This window comes from Melitaea cinxia, chromosome 16 (assembly GCF_905220565.1).
Source record: "Melitaea cinxia chromosome 16, ilMelCinx1.1, whole genome shotgun sequence".
Taxonomy (NCBI): Eukaryota; Metazoa; Arthropoda; class Insecta; order Lepidoptera; family Nymphalidae; genus Melitaea; species Melitaea cinxia.
In genome coordinates this window covers 12,824,162-12,846,466 of record NC_059409.1, presented here as the reverse complement: position 1 = coordinate 12,846,466, position 22,305 = coordinate 12,824,162, and the positions used below count along the sequence as shown (strand labels likewise).

Sequence of the window (22,305 nt, the reverse complement as noted above, 5' to 3'; positions counted from 1 at the left end):
ATAAATTTAATTCGTATAAAAATTTATTAAATAATAAATATATTCGATCAACATTGATTGAGCTAATAGTAAAAACTTGTAAAATAGTTTAATAAAACTAACACGTAAACACGTGTTTACGTGTTAGTTTTATTAAACTGAAATCTCGTAATATCAGGTAATATCTCATGTATCTTAAAAATATTGACATTTAATAATAAACTAAATTGAACAATAAATAAAATATACAAAATTATTATACTACCAATACAAATAAAACACTGTACAGCAAAGGTACTTCGCCCTTAAATAAAAAACAAAGATAAAACTGAAACAGTTAGCTGAAAACGGCCTGGCTGAAAATAATTTAGTGGAAACAGCTTGTAGTTTGTTACCGACAGGGCAAGGTAAATAAAAAAAGACAGGGATTCGATTTGAATCGTATTTATGACTTCATACGATGCATGCAGAGACTGGTACTAAATTAGAAAATATCGACTTTCAAATCAATTTTACATTTAAACTAAATATACTAAATATTTTAAAAAAATCATGAAACCTAATTGAAGTGTGTAATTTATTCTCCAGATAAACTGTTAAAAGGACTTTTTATGCACACTTTAATCACTATTTAAATAATTTGGAGAAGGAATTTTCGTGAATCTCTCAACAAAATGTTTTATTTATTTATAGAGTTCTAGTGAAAAAGCTCACTCACTTTTTATATATAAGTCTTCATTCACATGAAATAGTTACTTTGTGCAGCATTTGTAATTGTTTACCATCTTACCTCTGTACCAAATTTCATCAAAATCGGTTCCGTGGTTAAAGCGTGAAAGCGTAATAGAAAGACATACTTACTTTTGCATTTATATGAGTAAAATTTTTTTGTTTCCGAAATTATTTATTTCGTAATTACATTTAACTATTAAGATTTATAATATCTACACAGTCACGCCATTAACGATTCCCTTCACCATCATAGTTCTCAAAGACAGATCAAAGATATCATTTCTTGTAATCGCATTAACTCACCCTTCATACTTCATTAGAGCGTTACAAATAATTGCTAGTCAGGGTAGACTAAATTTGAATCTGTTTACACCTGGCGTCAAAGGCTTAACTTTAACAATATATGGTATGTTTGACGAATCTGTTGTATTCGTAAAATTGCTTGTAGGCGCCAAAAATCATCGGCAGTTGCGAATATTGGTATTTTTATAAAAAGTTGTTTCAAGTTTGAATGTCTGACCTTGTAGGTCTCCATGCCACGGAGAGCACAGTACGCTGTCGATCCCGGTTGTTATCATATACATCTGATAGCGATCGTTACTCTCAGTAGAGAATATGTCCGCAAACCCGCAGTTGAGTAGCGTGGTGGATTAAACTCCGGTCCTTCACTTACATGGAGGTAGAGACATACAGTGAGATGTTACAGGCCTAGCCATTATCTTTCGTTTGACGTTTGACATTTCGGCGTTAAAAGTAACTAAAATACAGATATAATACCAACAAATAAAATTAAAAAAAAAAAAGTTTTTACTTCTGTATTAATTATAAAATGCGGTGATTTTTTTTTTTCAAAATATTTAATTAAGAGAATTTAATCTATTAGGTACAGTTTTTGTTTATTCTAAATATACTTGAAAGTACATTTACTGTAATCACTAATAATAATAAAAAAGATGAAAAAGTAGATTAGTCGTTGAAATATCAATGTTAGTAACATTTTCACGTTCATTATCCTCGTTTATGGAAGTTTAAAAGCGTTTTTATCGCAAATAGCGGGTGTATGTCTTAACTCCTGAGATATTATGATCGTATAACGCAGGTGCTTCGCAGTTTGTGCTACATAGAACTTCATAACGGCTAAAGGCCTTACGGTTATACCAGCCCATAATTTGTCCCATCAATTCCGCCTCGTCCCATAATCCGTCACTTAAGTACTGATAACGTTTTAATAGATTTATTGAATTATTAATGGCTACGCCTGCCGTTGGTTATCTTAATTAAATAATTATTGAAATTAATTGTTCCATTAAAATACAACTACCGCTTTTATATTTAATCACTTTATATAATTACTTATACTAACTCCGAGCTTGGTTGTGATAACTTATTTATTATTACAATAATAATAATAAAAAATTTTGATTAATACTATTTGAAGACGCCGCGTTGGCGTAACGGTCACAGCTATCGATTGTACCTGTTGCGCTGGCGGTTGCGGGTTCGATCCCCGCACATGACAAACATTTATATTGGCCATACAGGTGTTTGCCGTGGTCTGGGTGTATGTGCAGTCCCTGTGGGTCTCCCCGCCGTGCCTTGGAGAGCACGTTAAGCCGTCGGTCCCGGTTGTTATCATGTACAACTGATAGCGATCGTTACTCATAGTAGTAGTCATATATATCCGCCAACCCGCATTGGAGCAGCGTGGTGGATTAAGCTCTGATCCTTCCCCCACATGGGGAAAGAGGCCTATGCCCAGTAGTGGGATATTACAGACTGAAGCGTACTATTTGAAATTAAATTATTATTTGAGATAAGATTAGATCTAACAAAAAATTATCCTACTTCCTATGTACATTACACGTGCGAGTTACGAAAGATGGTTGTAACGCAAAAACAACTGAAACGATGACTAGTATATAGAGCTGGAATTGAGAATTACTTATACTTTACATAACATAAGACTAACCTCTCCTCTCAAATTTCCAAAGAATAAGAAATTAGGCAGAAAAACAGAGTTATTAAAATATATCTTTACTGTTGAGAAATAAAAATTCGTACTTTTTTATTCTTTTATTTAAAGATACCATGATTTCATGATTGAAAACATTTTAAATCTGAACATAAATTCCATTCAATTCATAAAATGTAACATTGTGTTAGAACACAACGTTTTTATTGTCGAAGTCAGATAGTTTGTTAATATTTGAACGCAGCTGTCGCTCCGAAACTGAAAGATCATTTGTCCGCCAGACGCGGCGCCGCGCAAGACGTCTCTGGCGGGAAATCGTTGTTGAAAGAAATTAATGTCAAAACCTTTGTGGAAGAAATAGGGCGGCGAAAGGTCTTTAGGTCACAGCAATTTACGCTCCACAAATCTTTGTACATTAGTATTTTAATATACTTTTTTATTATTTTAATTATTTCCGATCTACTTATTCATATATTTAGCTGATTGTAATTCATCATCATCATCATCATCATCATCATCATCAACATCATTATCAACATCATCATCTTCACTATCACTTCAGCCTATCGCAATCCAAGTCAAGTTCGCGCCAAAAATGCCGTGAACTTATGTGTGTTTCCTATAGTCACCACGCTTGGCAGGCGGGTTGGTGATCGAAATAATTGTCCAATTGTAATTGTCTTATGATAATATTTTTAATAACCTTCAAATGGAAGCGTAATAAAAACGAAAGTAGCCTAATTCGTTTAACAGCAATCAATCACATAATTGCTATAAATGTGTTCAACGTCCGTGTTGTATTATGATTGATCTATTAATTGGACGGAAGCGTATAATTACTTTATCACTGTTGACCCGTTCTCGAGGGGTTGATCACGTGACGCTTAACCAATGTTATGCTTGATTTGTTACTTCAAGACGGTTGGGTGAAGAATTTCTTTTTGAAAATGATGATTTTTTGTAGATGTACTTTTTATATAGATGTTTTTATCATTAACAGTTATTTTATATAAAATATATTATATTGTTTAAAATATGGTTGTTTCCGAAAATATTTACTTCTTAATTTGATTAAATTATTTAGATTTACAATGTAAGCACATACAAACCATTCTCTTCGTTGTCAAAATTTTCAAAGGTACATCAAAAAGGATAAGGATTTTCCTATTTAATATCTAAATGTTATATTATATGTAATTATATATTAGTCCCATGTCTACTTGATTATATCCATTTAATTTTCATGTTTCTTTTTCTGTATTCCGATTCTGTATGGTATGTGGTGTTGGTGCGACCGTGTTGTCACCCGACGGCTCAAGCGGAAGATCGACGCTGACAGCTCTGCCAGCATATGCCGAGCTTGAGACCGGGTTTGCGATATCCTTATTGTATAATTTAATTGTTTAGTTTAATGGATATGTAATATTGATTTGTGTGGATATTGCAAATAAAAAGTATTATTATTATTAATTATTTTTAAATATTACTGTTGAAATAAACGTAAAGGCAAATATAAGACAAATATAACTTAGAGGACGTATACGTACGAGGATACCAGGCTATGTTGAAAGAAATAATTTTTGTCCAAAAACAACAATAAACTTAACATTCAATATTTTTTTATTTGTTTGTCTAAGTTTATTTGTAACATTAAATTTTATTTCAAGTTCCGTAACAAAGATTAACGACTTCCAAAAAACGGTTTGTTCACGCAAACAACATTTTCGTCTCGCTGTTTTCGAAGTCATTCGTTTAGTTCTGCTCTACTAACACTACCGGTACCTTTTCCGTACGAAGGGACATCAAAGGTACCAAGTCCAGTGGAAAATTCGACAATTCACAGTTCCAATCTTCAGCAGTGGCTTCGATGCAGAAAATTGAACTGCTCCGGTTCTATCCTGCTACTTTGTTACGGAAATATCACTTTCCTATAAAACCGTATACTAAATGCGTGGGGCAGTGCTGACAATGTAGTATGTTGCGAACATGACAAACAAGACTTTGCTAGCGCGATCACGTGCAATCATTTTTGACACACCACGGTTATAATTTATTATCTCGATTATACCATATGTACGAGTATGGTTCTTATACATATATAAAATTCTCGTATTGCAATGTTAGTTATCATACTCCTTCGAAACGGATGGACCGATTTTTATGAAATTTTGTGTTCATATTAGATAGTTCGTAGAATCGGCCAACATCTATTTTTCATACTCTTAAGTTATGGGGGGGGGACTAAGGGGTTAATAACATATATGGCAAAACAACGTTCGCCGGATCAGCAGTATATATATATTGTTCGTCACAGAAGTAGTTACCTGCCCAAAAGTGGGCAATTTATTCCAAGAAATTAAAAAAAAAAATTACTTTACCGTCTACAAAATTTAGCCTGTTTCTGCTTTACTATAAACATAGATTGCCTTAAAACAATTTAAGACAAAACGCCTATTTCTATTATACGGTGGGGCTCTCAATTGAATAGCGTGATTGAGGAAATTGAATTTGTAAATTTGACGGATGTTGTCTCGGAGTCTTCACTAAGGACACTCAAAACAGATTTCGAACACTAAACTCGGTTTAGTCAATTTTCCAGCACAATACAATAATAATATTGCAGTAAAGTTATACAACTTATGGATATTTGAATGAGACAAATGAAATCATATGTGAAGCATGAAATGTACTTATTTGTTGAGTGTGATTGAAGCAAATGATATGTACTTATTTGTTGAGTGTTGGTTTATTTGTATTTAATAAATGTTGTTAATATAATAGTCGCCTAAAGCGCTGGCGGTTTGCGGGTTCGATTCCCGCTCGAGATAGATATTTATATATAAATATTTCTTCCCGGTTTGGACGTCTGCCCTTGTGGGTCTCCCCACCATGCCTCGGAGAGCATGTTAAGGCGTCTGTCCCGGTTGTTATCATAAATACCTGATAGTGATCGTTACTCATAGTCGGGAACATATCCGCCACTAACCCGCACTGGAGCCGCGTAGTGGATTAAGCTCGCATCGTTCTCCTACATAGGAAAAGAGGCTTATACCCAGCAATGGGATGTAACAGGCTGAATGCGAAGCTGTATGTGCCTATGACTAAGATAACATTTGATGACTAGTATACAAATCAAATATTCCTTACTGCTATTTATTGTGTGTGTATTGGTGTCTACCTTATATCTATCTGTTTTTATTTACATATAAGTATTCTTATAAGTTTATCGAGAAAAAAATATTTTTATATCGATCGCCTCTCTCGTCGCCTCGATCGTCTATTACCTTAGTTACAGACGACCGTGTGTGTACGTTAGGATTAAAAATAAAAATAAAAATATGCAAAATTATAATTAATCTAACGCTGTGTATATAACGATTTTAAACATATTTTTATACGTAAATTATACACACATATCTTTTAAATAATATCAAAAAATTATTACTCTTATTTCAGTTAAGAAAACCATTGGTTATAACATCGTCAAAGATATCCAACATATAAACAATAATACTACGCAATTATATAAAATAAACAATAAAAAATGTATACGATGAAAAATATACAACATATCTGCAATAAGATTCATAGATTCGACTTTCCTCAGCCCTTTACCGCTGTCATAGACAGCCAATGCGTCAATAAAATACACGATACTGCTTTACGGTCAGAACATACGTAAAATGTTTTTTTAACCGGCTTCAAGAAAAGAAGGAGATTCTTAGATCGACTGTAATTCTGTAATTAATGTGCGTTACCATATAACTTGTCATGTAGTTCCAATTAAATTTTATACATATTCTGTTTTTTTTTTTTATACTATTGTTCTTAGTACGTTCAAATTAAAATTAATTATTCCCTCTCTGTTGCGTCGTATTTAAAATAAATGAACATATTTTTTTAAAAAATAATAAATACTTTTCTTAGTCTTTTTTAATAGCCTTCAAACTCTTTATCTCTTTAATCAAATTTCTTAACTGTTTTTCAATGCGCCATTAAACTAAAGCCATTAGGCATTCATTGCGATAAAATACAGAAATTTTAATGATTTATTGATTACGACCGGGAGTATTAATCTCAAGCCAGGGATTAAATTGAACGAATGAAATGTCACAATTAATTAATGCATTCTAAATCAATTTGTCAAACAATTGATTAATTAATCAAATGTCGTTTGGATGAAATTTTCCGTGTTAGATTCAAAGCTTTCACTGAAAATAACGATATTATAAAAGTTACTTGACTTAACATGTACGAGTATAGAATTAACTTTATACTAATGCCACCGTGCCTCGGAGAGCACGTTAAGCCGTCGTCGGTCCCGGTTGTTATCATGTACACCTGATAGCGATCGTTACTCATAGTAGGGAATATATCCGCCAACCCGCGTTGGAGCAGCGTGGTGGATTAAGATCTGATCCTTCTCCTACATGGGGAAAGAGGCCTATGCCCAGTAGTGGGATATTACAGGCTGAAGCGTAATGCCTTTTTTATTTGTAAATCAACTACTGATCAATTTCAAATGAAAAATCGTTTCAATCCACTTCAAAACTAAATTCTCGACGTTGAAAAAAATTTCGCGTAACAAATGTAGTGAAAAAAGTTATTAGATAATTATCTATGACAGAGCTGGTAGGATTAAGTTCTAATCTACCTCCCTAATACGAAAAAGAAACAGTCAACATAATAATAGTAAAATATACTTATACTATATATATACGCTTAAATTTATTTCCTTAATGTTAGTAATTATATAAAATATCAATGTTACTTTCATAATACTAATAATATTATATAATTACTAACGATCCGCCTCGGCTTCGCACGGTTGCAAATACTATCAGTGTTGCTCTACTATATTATGCATGTATAATACGTATAAACCTTCCTCTGGAATCACTCTATTTACTGAAGAAAACCGCATCAAATTCACTTGCGTAGTTTTAAAGACCTAAGCATACAGATAACGGGTAGCGACTTTGACGATGTAAAATATGAAATATATGCATCAATTGAACTATGCCTACTTCGTTAATAAGGTCATATAAAAACATACGTATCGAAGTATACTGCAGCATCTGAGATACAGACAGGTCAAGATATATGGATATGCCGCGGTGTAGACGCCATTACGAACTTAATGGCGATTTGTGACCCTATACTGACGCACTATTAACTAAGCCAATCTACAAATTTCGCTTTTATTACGCAAGTGCTAAGACCTGTAATGGCCTGTAGCCTATATATGTGTGTGAGATGATCGGACATATACTAAACACATGTTGACAGTATTGGGACATAGATGAAATGACCGGCGATTGAGTGTTATACAGTAATAAAGAAAATATGATAAAAGTGTCCCTGATGGCTTCTGAAATCATATCTGTAATATATCTATGACATACATTTGAAGATGATGTCTTGAGACATTCATTAAATAAGCATTTGAATGTATATATACATTGAAAAGCAGTTGGTAGGGTGATTCATTATAAAGTCATAATAGCTAAATTGTATTATTGAAATTCGAGCTGTATTTTATGCAAGAGGTCGAATTACAGAATGATGGACAGTTACTTTTGAAGAATAATTGTTGAGTTTTTTGCCGTTTTTAGCAGAATCTATGCATATTTCGAATAGCTACTTTTTACAGAACATTACATACTTTGTTAAATGAAATATCAAGTCCTTTTGAAGGCTACGTGAATGAAAAAAAAATCATTTAAATTTTGATTTAGTACGTAGACTGTACGTTTTACTACTACTACATGTACTTTTGTACTCTACAATCCCTTACGGGATTGTACTAATATTACTATATATGTTACGTGATATATATGGGATATCAAAGCACAGAAATTGCACTTTAAAGTCCTCTGCTTTCAACATATTTCTTTATTCTTGTGATCGACGTACGTTGCATCTGAAATGCATTTTTATTTGTAAGCTCGTTACAAGTCTGGCTTTACCTTGAGCTATCGAATGTACCTACTGAATTCCTGTGGATATTTCGTTTCATGTATATTTGTACTGATTCGAAATTCAATTCAGCTATTTTTTAACTAGTAAGTACATATTACGAGACGTTTATATAAAAATACACGTATATATATGTACTTGGGTATACATATATACATACCTATATTTATATATTTGTAATGTAAAGTTTTATTCGTGACATAAATATTGTATCTGGTTTTTTTTATGGAAAGTTTTTAATGTATTTTAATATGTTTCCTTACATTAAAATAATAAATAAGAACAATAATAAGTTGCTAGATCCTCTTGTATTACAATACTTCAAAACTTTTACGAGTTTAATACTTAAGTACCCAACTGAAGCGATAACGTACAAAAGTCAGGTGTAAAATTTTTAATCCCCCTACAGACTCAACAACCAAATAATAAAATCTTTAAAACCAGGGCCGGATCTACCTTAGGGCTTAATGGGCTTAAACTCGGGGCACCGCGGATACAAAGGGTCCCCAACACCAGTTACATCTATTAAATTAGTGAAAAACATGTAAAAATAATCTATATCTAAGCAAACATAAGATTGGCAACCCTGAGATCGATCCATGTTGGCACCTATAACGAAGCAGGGAATTTACCTGTTGCTTGTCTTTGATCTGCGTCTTTTTAGAAAGCAATTGCGTCGAGTAATACGGACGCAATTGTCCGCAGGTGTACTTCTGTGCCTGCCAGCCGGCCAGCGTCCATCATAGATCTGACGGATGCCATAATTGACGTCTTCTACTCGTCGAGCCGCTACATGTCAGTTTCAGTATGTGGCCGAGGAGAACCCCACTTCCTATCACAGACGAGTCCTCTGAAGTGCTAAGACTCCCCCGGCGTACATTTTTCGAAAGTCTCGCTATTTTTTCGAACGGTGTCCTATTATAGAGCACATGCGAAACTTTGATACATGTACTTTCGGGTTCCTCGAGCTAGTTAGCTCCAACACGCGACTTGTGTCTATTCCTTAAAAACGATTACCATCATATTTAAAAATATATTCATGTCTCTCAGACATTGCACCGGTTGCACGGTCATTCTCATGCGTTAGGCCTTGAATCGTTTTTTAAGGAGTAAACTCCTAAGAGTTAAAATTTCAAAAATTCTATGTTTAGTATTGGAATGAGAGTGAGTTATTTAATAGTGCTATAATTAGAGTATAATTTATCCTTTATGAATGACATATTTATGAAATTTGTTTGATTTTGTAAGTATGGTTAATTTGTGAATTGCTATATGTATACGTTAATATGTATTGGTATTCGAATGTGACGAGAAGGAAGGGAGACACTACATCGATGAACCATATTTTTATTTTATTTTTCCTTTATTATATATCGACATCACTACAGAAAACAGTTTTATGACAAAATAACAATTAAAGACTCTAATTATAATTAAAAGGCCCGTGTACTATTAGCCCAGAGCCCCACAATTCACGGTCCACCCCTGTCTAAAACACAGCCTAATTCCTTACTTTGCATACGTATTTCATTGCTATGATTCAACCACCCTTTCACGAGCCGATTCGTCTCCCCATACCTCAGAAACCGCACAAATACACTCTCTTACATAACAATAATACTATTTCTACAGCCTCCCTGACAAATAGTATATATACAATTATATGGTATATAATATCTACATCCTTCGAAACCACGTGGTTCAATAAAATATGCGCGAGTTTCAGCGCCACCTATCGGGTGGTGTATAAGTTACGTCGTTTCAAAAATGACTGGAATGGTTCTTATCGAAGTTCATTCGTTTCATACTTGTGAAATGTTCATAAGTTGTTTTCATCCTATCAATAGATGTCAGCACACGTTCAAAGATACAATATTTTTATATGGGAATTGAAATGTCGTGTCTTGGCTGAGGATGACAATTTTTTTTTGCATTTACGGACAATAACAAAACACTAGGTCAATTTTTAATCAAAAATATTTGTTTGAAACACATCTTGTACATAATAATTTTAGTCTGCATAAAATTTAGGAAAAGTTACTAACGAGTCTATTCCTTTGTTACAGCTTTCGGAGCTCGAACAGCGAGTTCTGGAAGCCGAAGGGAGAGCGGAAGAAGCGGAAGATAAGGTAAGATATTACTTTTATGTAATTCAAATTTAAAATATACGTACAAACGTCTCGTTACACACTCAAAACATGTATTTTTTTTTCATAAAATAAAAGTTTTAATACTAAAAAGTTTGTATTAAAATAGGATTTAGAATAGACTTAAAATCTAGAACTCCCTATCAGTTTTAAAAATACGTTTAAAGATTTAATAAAAGTTAAAATGTAGTCATTTGTTGAATTTTTTCCGTTTTAAAATATTTTGGTAGCCGTGTTACGATTACTTTGTCATTCTGTTCTGAAATCTATAGAAATCAAACTGGAATACGATAAAATCATGCAAGTCACAGGTCAACCTTGAAAGGAAAGGTCAACCCGTCAACTAAAACGTTTTCACATCCATTCTATATAATTTTAACCGAATGTGTTAGGGCGATAATTATTTCATACATTTTTATATGGGTTTTTTTTCACATGCTATGCTCACCGCACTAATATTCCTGAAGGAAGATTTATTTAATGGAAATATTCTGATTGTAGATACTACCTATAAGCACCTATTTTCTTTTTTTTCTATTTTTTTATCACAAAGGAGAATTTTTCTCATTTTAAAAACAAACTACCTATCGCTACGACTTTTCTTAAAACCATAGCTTAAAACGAATACCGTAGTATTCGTGTAACAGACAATAATTTTTGTAATCCTTTTTTTTCAAAACTAATAATAATAATAAAAAAAATTGTAAGTTTTTATTTTTAACTTTTTAGATAATAATCATCGTTTAGATAAAAAACATAAAACAGCTAAAGTTAAATCTGTACCGTGTACGATCGCGACAAGTTTTTTTTTTTTTTTATCTTGAACTGACGACGGAAAACGTTGATAATGATCACGTCTCGAGACGGCGCAAAACTTTGTTTTTTTTTTTTTTTTTGTATTGCATGATTTACGCTTTCTCCTTTAATATTTTGTAATTTTCTTTAAGTATTTCACTCTTTTCACACTTGAAAACAACTACGGTGGACTGTTACAAAATCTTACCTTTATTAACTAAGTATAATTAGTTTATTAAAAACAATTTGTAAAATGACGATTCGAAAGTTCTTTTGAAGTCTATTTTGTATATAAATATTGTGTTTTAAATAATGTATTAAGCAATGAACAATAAGTAAATGTCCATAATAACCACAACTACTAGTAGTATTTCAATTTATATAATTGTGTTTGCTCGCAAACGAAAAAAAAACCGACTTCAATTACATCGACATATCTCGATAAAATTTATATGTGACCACATGATAAACATCAGCTTTCGATTAAATTAAAAATTATCAAAATCGGTACACCCAGTAAAAAGTTATTACGGATTTTCGAGAGTTTCCCTCGATTTCTCTGGGATCCCATCATCAGATCCTGGTTTCCTTATCACGGTACCAAACTAGAGATATCCCCTTTCCAACGAAAAAAGAATTATCAAAATCGGTACATCCAGTAGAAAGTTATGCGGTATAATACAACGTAGGTCGACGAAAAAAGCGTCAAGTAAAAACGCATTATTAGATATAACTCGAAAAGTAGTTGTTAGATCTCAAATAAATTTAAATGGGACCAATTGGCACACACCACCTTTCGATCAAAACAAAATTTGTCGAAATCGGTCTACCCGGTCAAAAGTTCTGATGTAACATACATTAAAAAAAAAAAAAAAAATACAGTCGAATTGAGAACCTCCTCCGTTTTTGGAAGTCGGTTAAAAATAAAAAATTGTCCTTATAATAATAACCAAAGAGCCTTTTAATTATTTTACTAATCCGCTTGGAACAGACAAAATATAGTGTTAGACAGTTGTTATGTACGAGTATAGTTACTGTTATGTATCAGACGTATTAGTAATAGATAATACAATGTACTAATACCTATTTTATTACGTTTTGTATGGAAAAAATTGTGACAAAATACAATCGACCGATATATATATGATATATATATTATTTGACGTAAACAAGCGAGTAATATCCATTTCCCTGAGTTTGGAAAGTCGTACTGAATACTGATGTCTAACAGTTACAATATAAAACATAGTTTCCTATTGATTTTTAAATAATTTCAAAGTAATTATATTGCGTGATATACCAGCTGTCGTATAATACAATTACAATTATAAAGCATTGAAATTTTTATTTGAAGAATTTGAAATGATTGGAAGACAGAAATAAGTATGTATCACAAATTTTATAGTATTTGCAGTTATTGGTGGTTATTTTAAATAAATACTAAACGACACGTATTACCAGCGTTTTTTGTATACATACATGTTATTAAACTGGTGTCCTTCCATTTAATTGGTAACAATAAAACTAATTATTATTTAATATAATTAATTATTAATTATTAAATATTATTCCATTTAATTGGTAATAATAAAACTAATTATTAAATAATTATTATTTGTGACCGAGTAACCTGAATTTGTAACTGTGCGTTTTCCTGAATAGTGGCCTAGGCGACACAGTGTTTGACACTGTCTAAATCGTCTGCAGTAGACTGACTAAGGCCAGTGATGATGATGATGAATGAACCTGAATTTTACAGCTAAGTCAGCAGTTATTTATGCACAATTTTCCCATGTTCTCTCAACTTTTTTTTCTGTCGATTTTAAAGTTCCTTAGTTATGAGCTGTACTTACTATTGCCTATTTTTTTTATAGATATAATTTCATCGATGGTACGCATCAATGTATCTCTATGGACTATATAGAAAAATATAAACAGAAAATAAACGACAGGACGTCAGTTTAGTAACACGTTGTATGATTACTAATACACTCCTGTGAGTTATGATATACGAGCTGTGCCCCGCGGCTTCACCTGCGTTAATTTGAGGAAAAAAATCGTACGTAAATATTGTGGTATTTTCCTATACTAACATCCATAGTCCATGACCTTCCTAGGTAAACGGGCTGTCTATCACAAAAATAATTTTATAATTCGAACTAGTGGTTCCTGAGATAAGAGCGTTCAAACAAACAAAGATATATATACAAAAAGATAAAGAAACAAACAAATAAAGATATATATACTATAATATATAGTATGAGTACAAGGGAATTTTATTAATATAAATTTAATAATAATAATAATAATAAATAACTTTATTGCACACAGTAACATATAACAATTACATAAGTATAAAGCTTAAAGGGAAAAAAAAAATTAATACGTCGCATGCAACGGGCGGTCTTATCACTAGGTAGTGATCTCTTCCAGACAACCCACCAGAAAGGAGCTTGCTGAATTTAAGGGCTTGTGCAGCTTAAGAATATATTATAATATATAATTAAATAATATATACAATCCATATATTATACATATATCCACACATGCGCAATACTCACGGCATTAAAAGGTATAAATAAATAAAAAATAATTAAATGTATAATATAATAAATAAATAAATAATAATAATAGTAAATAAATAATACTTAATTGGGTACAACTATAAGTCGTTTTGGGAAAATAATGGCGAATGTATGCGTGTAAGAAATCAAGTCAAAGTTTTGTAAAAGTTCTTAACTCGATTTTTGAAGACAGATATAGTAGGGGATTGACGGATTTTAGAAGGAAGGGCATTCCACAGTTTTACCGCCTTTACTGAGAAAGAACTGGAATATGTATTGCATATGTATGCTATAAATTTATTGCAAATTTATCAGTTTAATGACGTAATATTTGATAGTAACAAGTTAACAGTTCCATCACCCTTCTGGAGCAATTGTTAAAAGTTGGTTTAGCATAAGTATAGGGTAACTAATGTTTCGGGTGTATTACGAGGGTTAAAATTTTAGTACGATCTGCAGCTCAATAATATAGCGGATAAAAGTATTTTATAATTTTTCATCTATACTTCTAATGTATTTGTATACACACACAAAAAAAATACTTTGGATGAGATGAATGTAACCGTGTTTAACATAGCATTTATAACAACGTATGACGATTAAGCAGGTAACATACCACTGCTGGGCACATACCTCTATCCATGTAGGAGAAGTGAGTATGTGTAATCTTATACATAAATAACAATTAATCTCATAATGACACATAAGTAGTCCAAATTTACTCCGACATTCCCACTAGACTCGGAGTTACGCGAGTAAAACTATAAGGGTAGTAGGTTTAACTAGGCTCCAAAAGCACTTTTTAATCGTCATTTAAACATTAAAATTATACTTACTTATGCTTTGGTAAATAAGTATATTCAACATAACTACAAATATAAGGATATTATTAATTTTAATTATGTTTTTACTAGCTGTGCCCGCGGCTTCGCCCGCGTTAATATCAGTGTGTCACAAAGTTTTCCCAGCAAATTTTCAGTGAAACTATTATCAAAATCGGCTTAGCCGTTCCGTAAACCTTCCTCTTGAAGCCCTCTCTCCATTGGTGAAACCGCATGAAAATCCGTTCAATAGATTTTAAGGGAATCGATCACATACACTTTTGGGGACATTGTTTTATAATACACTAACTGTTACCCGCGACTACGCTCGCATGGTTATGAAGATATGCATTACTATTAAGATGTTTAACGCAATTATTTTTTTATTTCAGTCACTTGAAATGCTTATCACACTGGGTAACTTTTTAAAAGCCACAATTTAGTAAAATTTAATAGTTATATTTATAAAACCTCTCTATACACCACATTTTTAGTTTTATTTTCAGGCTGCAGTATAAAAAACCTATTAGGCAAACTTATAGCTGTTGTAAATGTTTCATACAAACTATCAACCCCAATTACACCCCCTTAGCGGTGGATTATCGCAAAATCCGTTCTTAGCGGACGTCTACTAACTATAATCTACCTCCCTGCCAAATTTCATCTTTGTCCATCCTAGATGGATGGGACCATCCGGCGATTTTTGAGTTCTCGCGATGAGTGAGTCAGTGACGTTTCTTTTTTATATATATACATTGCTATGCATTATTTAGACAACTCCTCACCATCTATAGAGCATACATTTTAAATTTCAAGCCTCTTACTTCAAAAATATAGGATTTTCATAGAAACTTCCAACCCCCGTTTTATCCCCTTGGTTGTCGAGTTTCGTAAAATCCATTCTTAGCAGATGTTTACGGTCTATAAGAAACCTACCAGCCAAAGTTCAAGTTTGTGGCTGTTATAGTTTCGGAGATTTCGTGATGAGTGAGTCAACCAACCATCCCCCGTTTTAACCCCAAAAGAGAGTTGATTTCTAAAGATACATTATTTGGACACGTCCTCAACATGAATGGAGCATACATTTTAAATTTCAAGTCTCTTACTTAAAAAAAAATCGGACTTTCATACAAACTTCCAACCCCCGTTTTATCCCCTTAAGGGTCGAGTTTCGTAAAATTCGTTCTTAGCGGATGTCTACGCCCTATAAAAAACTTACCTGCCAAATTTCAAGTTTATAGCTGTTACAGTTTCGGAAATTTCGTGATGAGTGAATCAACCTACCATCCCCCGTTTTAACCCCAAATGGGAGTTGATTTCTAAAGATACATTATTTGGATACCTTCTCGCCATCTATAGAGCATACATTTTAAATTTCAAGTTTCTTACTTCAAAAACATAGGACTTTCATACAAACTTTCAACCCCCGTTTTACCCCTTTAGGGGTCGAATTTCATAAAACCCGTTCTTAGCAAATGTTTGCGCCTTATAGGGAGCCTATCTGTCAAATTTCAAGTTTTTAGGTGTTATAGTTTCTGAGATTTCGTAAAGAGTGACTAAACCTACCATCCCCCGTTTTAACCCCAAAAGGGAGTTGATTTCTAAAGATACATTATTTGGACACCTTCTCATCATCTATAGAGCATACATTTTAAATTTCAAGTCTCTTACTTCAAAAACATAGGACTTTCATACAAACTCGCAACCCCCGTTTTACCCCTTTAGGGGTCGAGTTTCGTAAAACCCGTTCTTAGCGGATGCCTACGTCTTATAAGGAGCCTACCTGCCAAATTTCAAGTTTGTAGGTGTTATAGTTTCGGAGATTTCGTGATGAATGACCTTTCGCGTTTATATATATTATAGATAGATTAGAACATTATCTTCCTACTGTAGACTATTACTAAGCCGTTTATTTATTAACCGACTTCAAAAAAGGAGGAGGCTACTCAATTCGACCGTATATTTTTTTATGTATGTTCGGGGATAACTTCGTCGCTTATGAACCGATTTTGATAATTCTTTTTTTGTTGGAAAGAAGATATCCCTGGTGTGGTGCGATGATAAGAAAACCAAGATCTGATGATGGAATCCTAGAGAAATCGAGGAGAACCCTCGAAAATCGTGGTGACGACTAGTGTGTTTGTTAATTTTTTTCGTCTACTTACGTTGTATTACGTGTCTATGTAATTGAAGTCTGTTTTTTTTTTTCGTTTGCGAGCAAACACAATTATTCATTATCTTCAGTCAGTATCTCAATCTTACAGACGAACACAACCAAATGATGCTAATCTCAAGAAGCATTCTGTTTCTGTGGTGAGTAAGGTAGCTCCCGAGGAGGATCGGGCGGTAGAGTTAGAAAAGCACTTGCAATTTTTCTGGTCTAACAAACGTCCATAGGCGGCCCGGAACAAGGAGATAGGTGTTTTTTTATTAATGAGTTGGGGAAATGTAGTAGTATTCTGGTTAACCCACTCTCAGACTTGGCCCGAATTTTATATAAGTTAGTTAATAAACGAACGTAAGATATGTATCTGTAATAATCTAAGTCTCATAACCAGGGCGTCATAATCGCTCTTGCGATAAAGCCCTTAAATGTGATTTAAAAGAAAACGTCCACAGGCTACGGCTATCGCTTACCGTCAGACCGTAAGCTTGTTTGCCGACCTTGTGCTGTAAAAAATATTCGTTAATTTTATTACAAAATAGAATATGCACTGTGTTGTATGCTGACCGTACGTTGTTACGTGTTGTACTGGAGCACAATTGCGAAGCGCAGATTCATCGGGATGATATTGATTTTCTGGATTGCACTATGACTCATACATATTTGTGCTAGAGATTTATTTTTAATGTATAACGTTTAGCTACCCTTTAAAACTTTGGAAAGCTCTTCGTGTATTTTACGAGGTATAATCTTTTTTTTTTTTTTTTTTGCAGTATATATGGTTTCATGTAAGATTTATACTTGTTATATTTGTTGACATTCTTACGATGTTTCACTTCCTCGTAGCTTGATATTTTATGGCCAAAAATACGTCCAAAATATGCTTTTGAGACGAACCAGTTGCAACATTTCTCGTGTCAGTTCAGTATATTATATTATTTAAGTAACATTTTTTTTTAATAATTAAAAATGATATAAGACAAAGGAAAAACTTTGTAGTTGCAAATAATTGCATCATATAAAAATTTACGGAATAGCAGAACTTAAATTCGATCAATACGATGCTATTCAACCTGTAACACCCCACTGCTGAACATAGACCTCTTTCTCCGTGGAGGAAAAGTATTGAAGCTTAATCCACTATGCTTTTCCACTGCGGGTTGGCGGTCGATCAATACCTACTTAATTTGCAAAATCTTAAAAACACTTCTCAAAATCTCGGAACCAAATCTAAAATAAATCTAAAAAGTTAATCTAAGTAGTTAGTTCTATAGTTCTGTAAATATTTTAGTATTCTAGTAGTGGCACTCAAGTAAACTTAGAAATATTTACCACACAATCTAGAGGTTTTCTTGCATAGAAACTTGACCCAATTGTCTGTATAGTTTGTTTTGATAGTATTTATAACCTAGACCTTTGTTAGTGTTTTTATAATATAAGCATGCTTCTAGCTCTTAAAGTTTTTAAATATCTGAGCTAACTTGACCTAAAAAAAGGGTATGTGAATCTATAATTCTATACTAATAAAATAAAATGAATATTTATATTTTTGTTTATTAGAACGCGTTTATCTATATTTTATTAAGTAGCTTGTAATCGAGGTTAGCTATAATACATCAAGTTACGAGTCTTTAAATTACAACAGCAAAAATAAACATCAATTGAAACTAAACGGAGACAAAACTGCGCGAATCGATTAGAGCATTATTATTATTAATTTAGTAACATTAATAATTACATTAAAAACTTAATGTACTTTTATATTTTGTATATATATTTGATTATTTTTTGCTTAATCTTAATCTCAAACGATCATTTGATACAAATTTATCCCATGCGGTTTTCGCTTTTGTAGATATTCAAAAAAGAAAGTATTATCATTTTACGTAGAAAGGATTTAAATCCGTATTGGTATATAGATAAAACCGTAATTCGTATGATAAAACTTCTTATTTTTTATTTTATTTTTTTAAATAAAGGTACCGGTAATAAAACAGAATGCTCCCTAAGGTAGGAATACCATATGATTTGATTTTAAATTTAAAAAAAAATCTGTTTATTTTAGTATCTTATTTTTGTCATTATATTTTACAAAAGAATAGTTTAAACTACTGTATCATTTTTGAGTTTAATTAAAAAAAAAAGTGTTTTGTCTTAAAGCGTGATTTGAATATATTTAAATTGAATCTAGTATCAGTAAAAGAATGGAGACCCTACTCGTTGCTACCCTCGTACACATGCGCACAGCAAACCAACTTGAAGTTACACGGTACCAAGCTCCATACGCAATAACTTCACGTCTTAAACTGTGTATACATATCCATGTTATTTTAAAATCTAATGTTAAAGAAAATAATACAAAGCATCCATCAAATCCGTCTTGAATAATAGTTTTAACTTACTTAAATACATCACTGTGTCTGCTTTAATTGTGATTCAAATATAATAGCAATCAATATCTATTAATTATTTGTTCGTAGCGTCGCTTCTAAGCAGTGTTAAAAACATACGTGATATACAACTAAGGTATACAACGAATTTTCAATAGATTTTCAGTAGTTCGGTAGTCGAGGAGGGCTTATAGTTTTAGTGTTGATATGTCGAAGTCAAATACCTTGAAGGCGCATAGATTGAGTGCGGAATTCGCGGAGAAAAGAGGACAGCTCATGAAGAAAACCGATCCAAACTCATAGCAATCACCCGTAAGTACACGTAAAATTATCTATTGTATTATTTAAAGTATCTCATCCTAAACACGTACCTAGTCCAAGAAGTACATATTTTGTTTTTTTATCATTATTACTTACAAAAAAACACTTTTGCGCTAATTTTCTTTATTTTATGATATTTATTATAGTAATTTTTAAAGGAATAATTTCCCCTTGTAGCTTAGGTTTTATTTTAATTGTAAAATTTTAACTATAATGTTTGTAACTATTATTAACTATAATGTTTGTAAAATTTTTAGAAAAATATGCCATGGCTTTATAACTATCCATTATCTATTTTATTTATAAATTTTATCACTACATAAAAATACTAATTGATACATCTTAAAAATTAAAGGCTAGGTATATATGTATATTCTCTGAAATGTCACAACATTATAATTGTATTATATACCTAATAATAGTTTACTAAAAATTAAACGCGAGTTTTTGAACGATTTCTCATTTATAATTTCGTTATTCGGCTTCGCACGGGTGCAATGCTGATACTAAATATACTACAAAATGTCTTTATTTATAGTATGAAGCTAGCTTATAGCATGGTTATTAACATAATAACAACATTCAATTATGCGTTTTTAGATTACACGTTGTTACAGAATGCGTTGAAGAAATAAAGTTTCACTGCTCGTTCCCCGTAGGTGATAGCGTGATAATTTGTAGCCTATATGTACCCGACCTCTTAATAATATTCGTGCCAAATTTGAAGTGAATCCATGCAGTGCTTTTTGAGTTTATGCCGAACATACATACAGACAAACAGACAAACAGACAAAAATTCTAAAAACTATATTTTTGGCTTGGGTATCGATTGTAGATCACATCACAAGTATTCTTTTAAAAACATATTCAATGTACAGTTTTGACTTTCCTACCATTTTATTATATGTATAGATATTCCTATTATTTGGTTTTATATATATGTAAGTACTCAACATTCTTAGCCAACTTAACCACGTTCTTTTATTTATGGCATATATTGTTATCTGTAAAACACAATAATAGCATGACATTTGACTATTATCATCGTCATTTTTTTATCATAAAACATAAAAAAAACTTCATATCAATATTTTCACTAAGTACTTATACGTATTAACCTTCATAAGACGATGAATGTATGAATACTAATAACCCTAATATAGTACGAGCACATGATTCTAGTGACCTCTCGTGAGCAATATGGCGGCTTCGGACCAGCTGTTCGTTGTGCGCATGCGACGTGCGTTCCCGCCATGTTTGACATGTCGCGTTCTACCGTGAGATTTACTAACAAATAAATTAAAGGTGATTGACTGGTCGTACAATGGACAGGGTTTGTTCATGTAATAAACTTAAAAAAAAAGTTAGAAATAGAAATTATAAAATTTTGAGAATATGTTTGTGATATAAAAATCAAATTTTGTAATATTATTTCTATTATACTAATTATTCATATATTTCAGTATACCGTACTTAATATATTATGCTTTAGTGTTGTTGTTCTATTATTTTAGACATATTCTATTTAATTAAAATAATGAAATATTCTAACCTGCTCTTTTTCTACTCTAGTTTCATTAGCTTATATACATTGTAAAAGTAAGATATCTATTTCACAATCAAACTTAAGAACGTTATATAATTGTTTATATTCATTTTACTCCAACAGAAACAGGGGGCTCTATTGTATAGTGAGTCAGACAGAGCAATAACCTGAGCTAACTGCACAGACAGACTGCGATCAGTTGCCAGATTAATCGCTCCAGTCGGCTTTTGAATACTTACATAATCTGTTATCAATGAATTTTATAAATCTCTTGTTTGCCATGCACAAAAATAGTTTAAAATTTTTTTTGTCTGCGGAGTTTAAATACTTTTTTATCTCTAAAAAAATTAAAACACAGAAAATGTCTTTAGATACTCTGCAAACTTTAAAAATACCTAAAACCTCAGACTACTGCGTCAGTGAGATAAACTTTTTACTCGACCGGTTCTAAGTACATAGTTAAATTGAAGATGTTACATCCCACAGTAAAAAGAATCTGAATTACTTTACGTTTACACCTATTCGAACCTTGGCTATTAATTTAAGTAACGAATAAAGTTTGCCAATTACCAGAATTAATCTTCGCTCTCCTCATAAGGAGAAATGAACTTTAATAATTATGGTCTTAGTTTGTTATTACTTTTATATATATATATATATAAAAAAATGAATTCCTATTTCCCTTGGTCACGCCATCACGCGTGAAAGGCTTGACCAATTTCGCTAATTATTTTTTTATTGTGTTGCTTATTGTGAGGAGAACGTTCTTATGAAAAAAACAATTAAAAGGAATTGCGCGAAAAATTTAAAAATTTAAAATACTTGACCACCATATATAGTTATTTCTAATCTAACCTTAGCGCTTTGGACAATATAAACTTTTTTAATGCAACCT

The 22,305-nt window shown here is 32.2% G+C and overlaps 1 protein-coding gene across 1 annotated transcript in view; it reads left to right on the top strand.

Annotated features, from left to right (window-relative positions):
- The window catches only part of LOC123660956 (uncharacterized protein CG43867), a 104,953-nt gene that overhangs the window by 17,455 nt on the left and 65,193 nt on the right, over positions 1 to 22,305 (top strand). Inside the window, exon 2 of the mRNA XM_045595975.1 lies at positions 10,694 to 10,791. Within this exon, the coding sequence (XP_045451931.1) occupies positions 10,694 to 10,791 (98 nt within the window). The remainder of the gene's footprint in view (positions 1 to 10,693; positions 10,792 to 22,305) is intronic.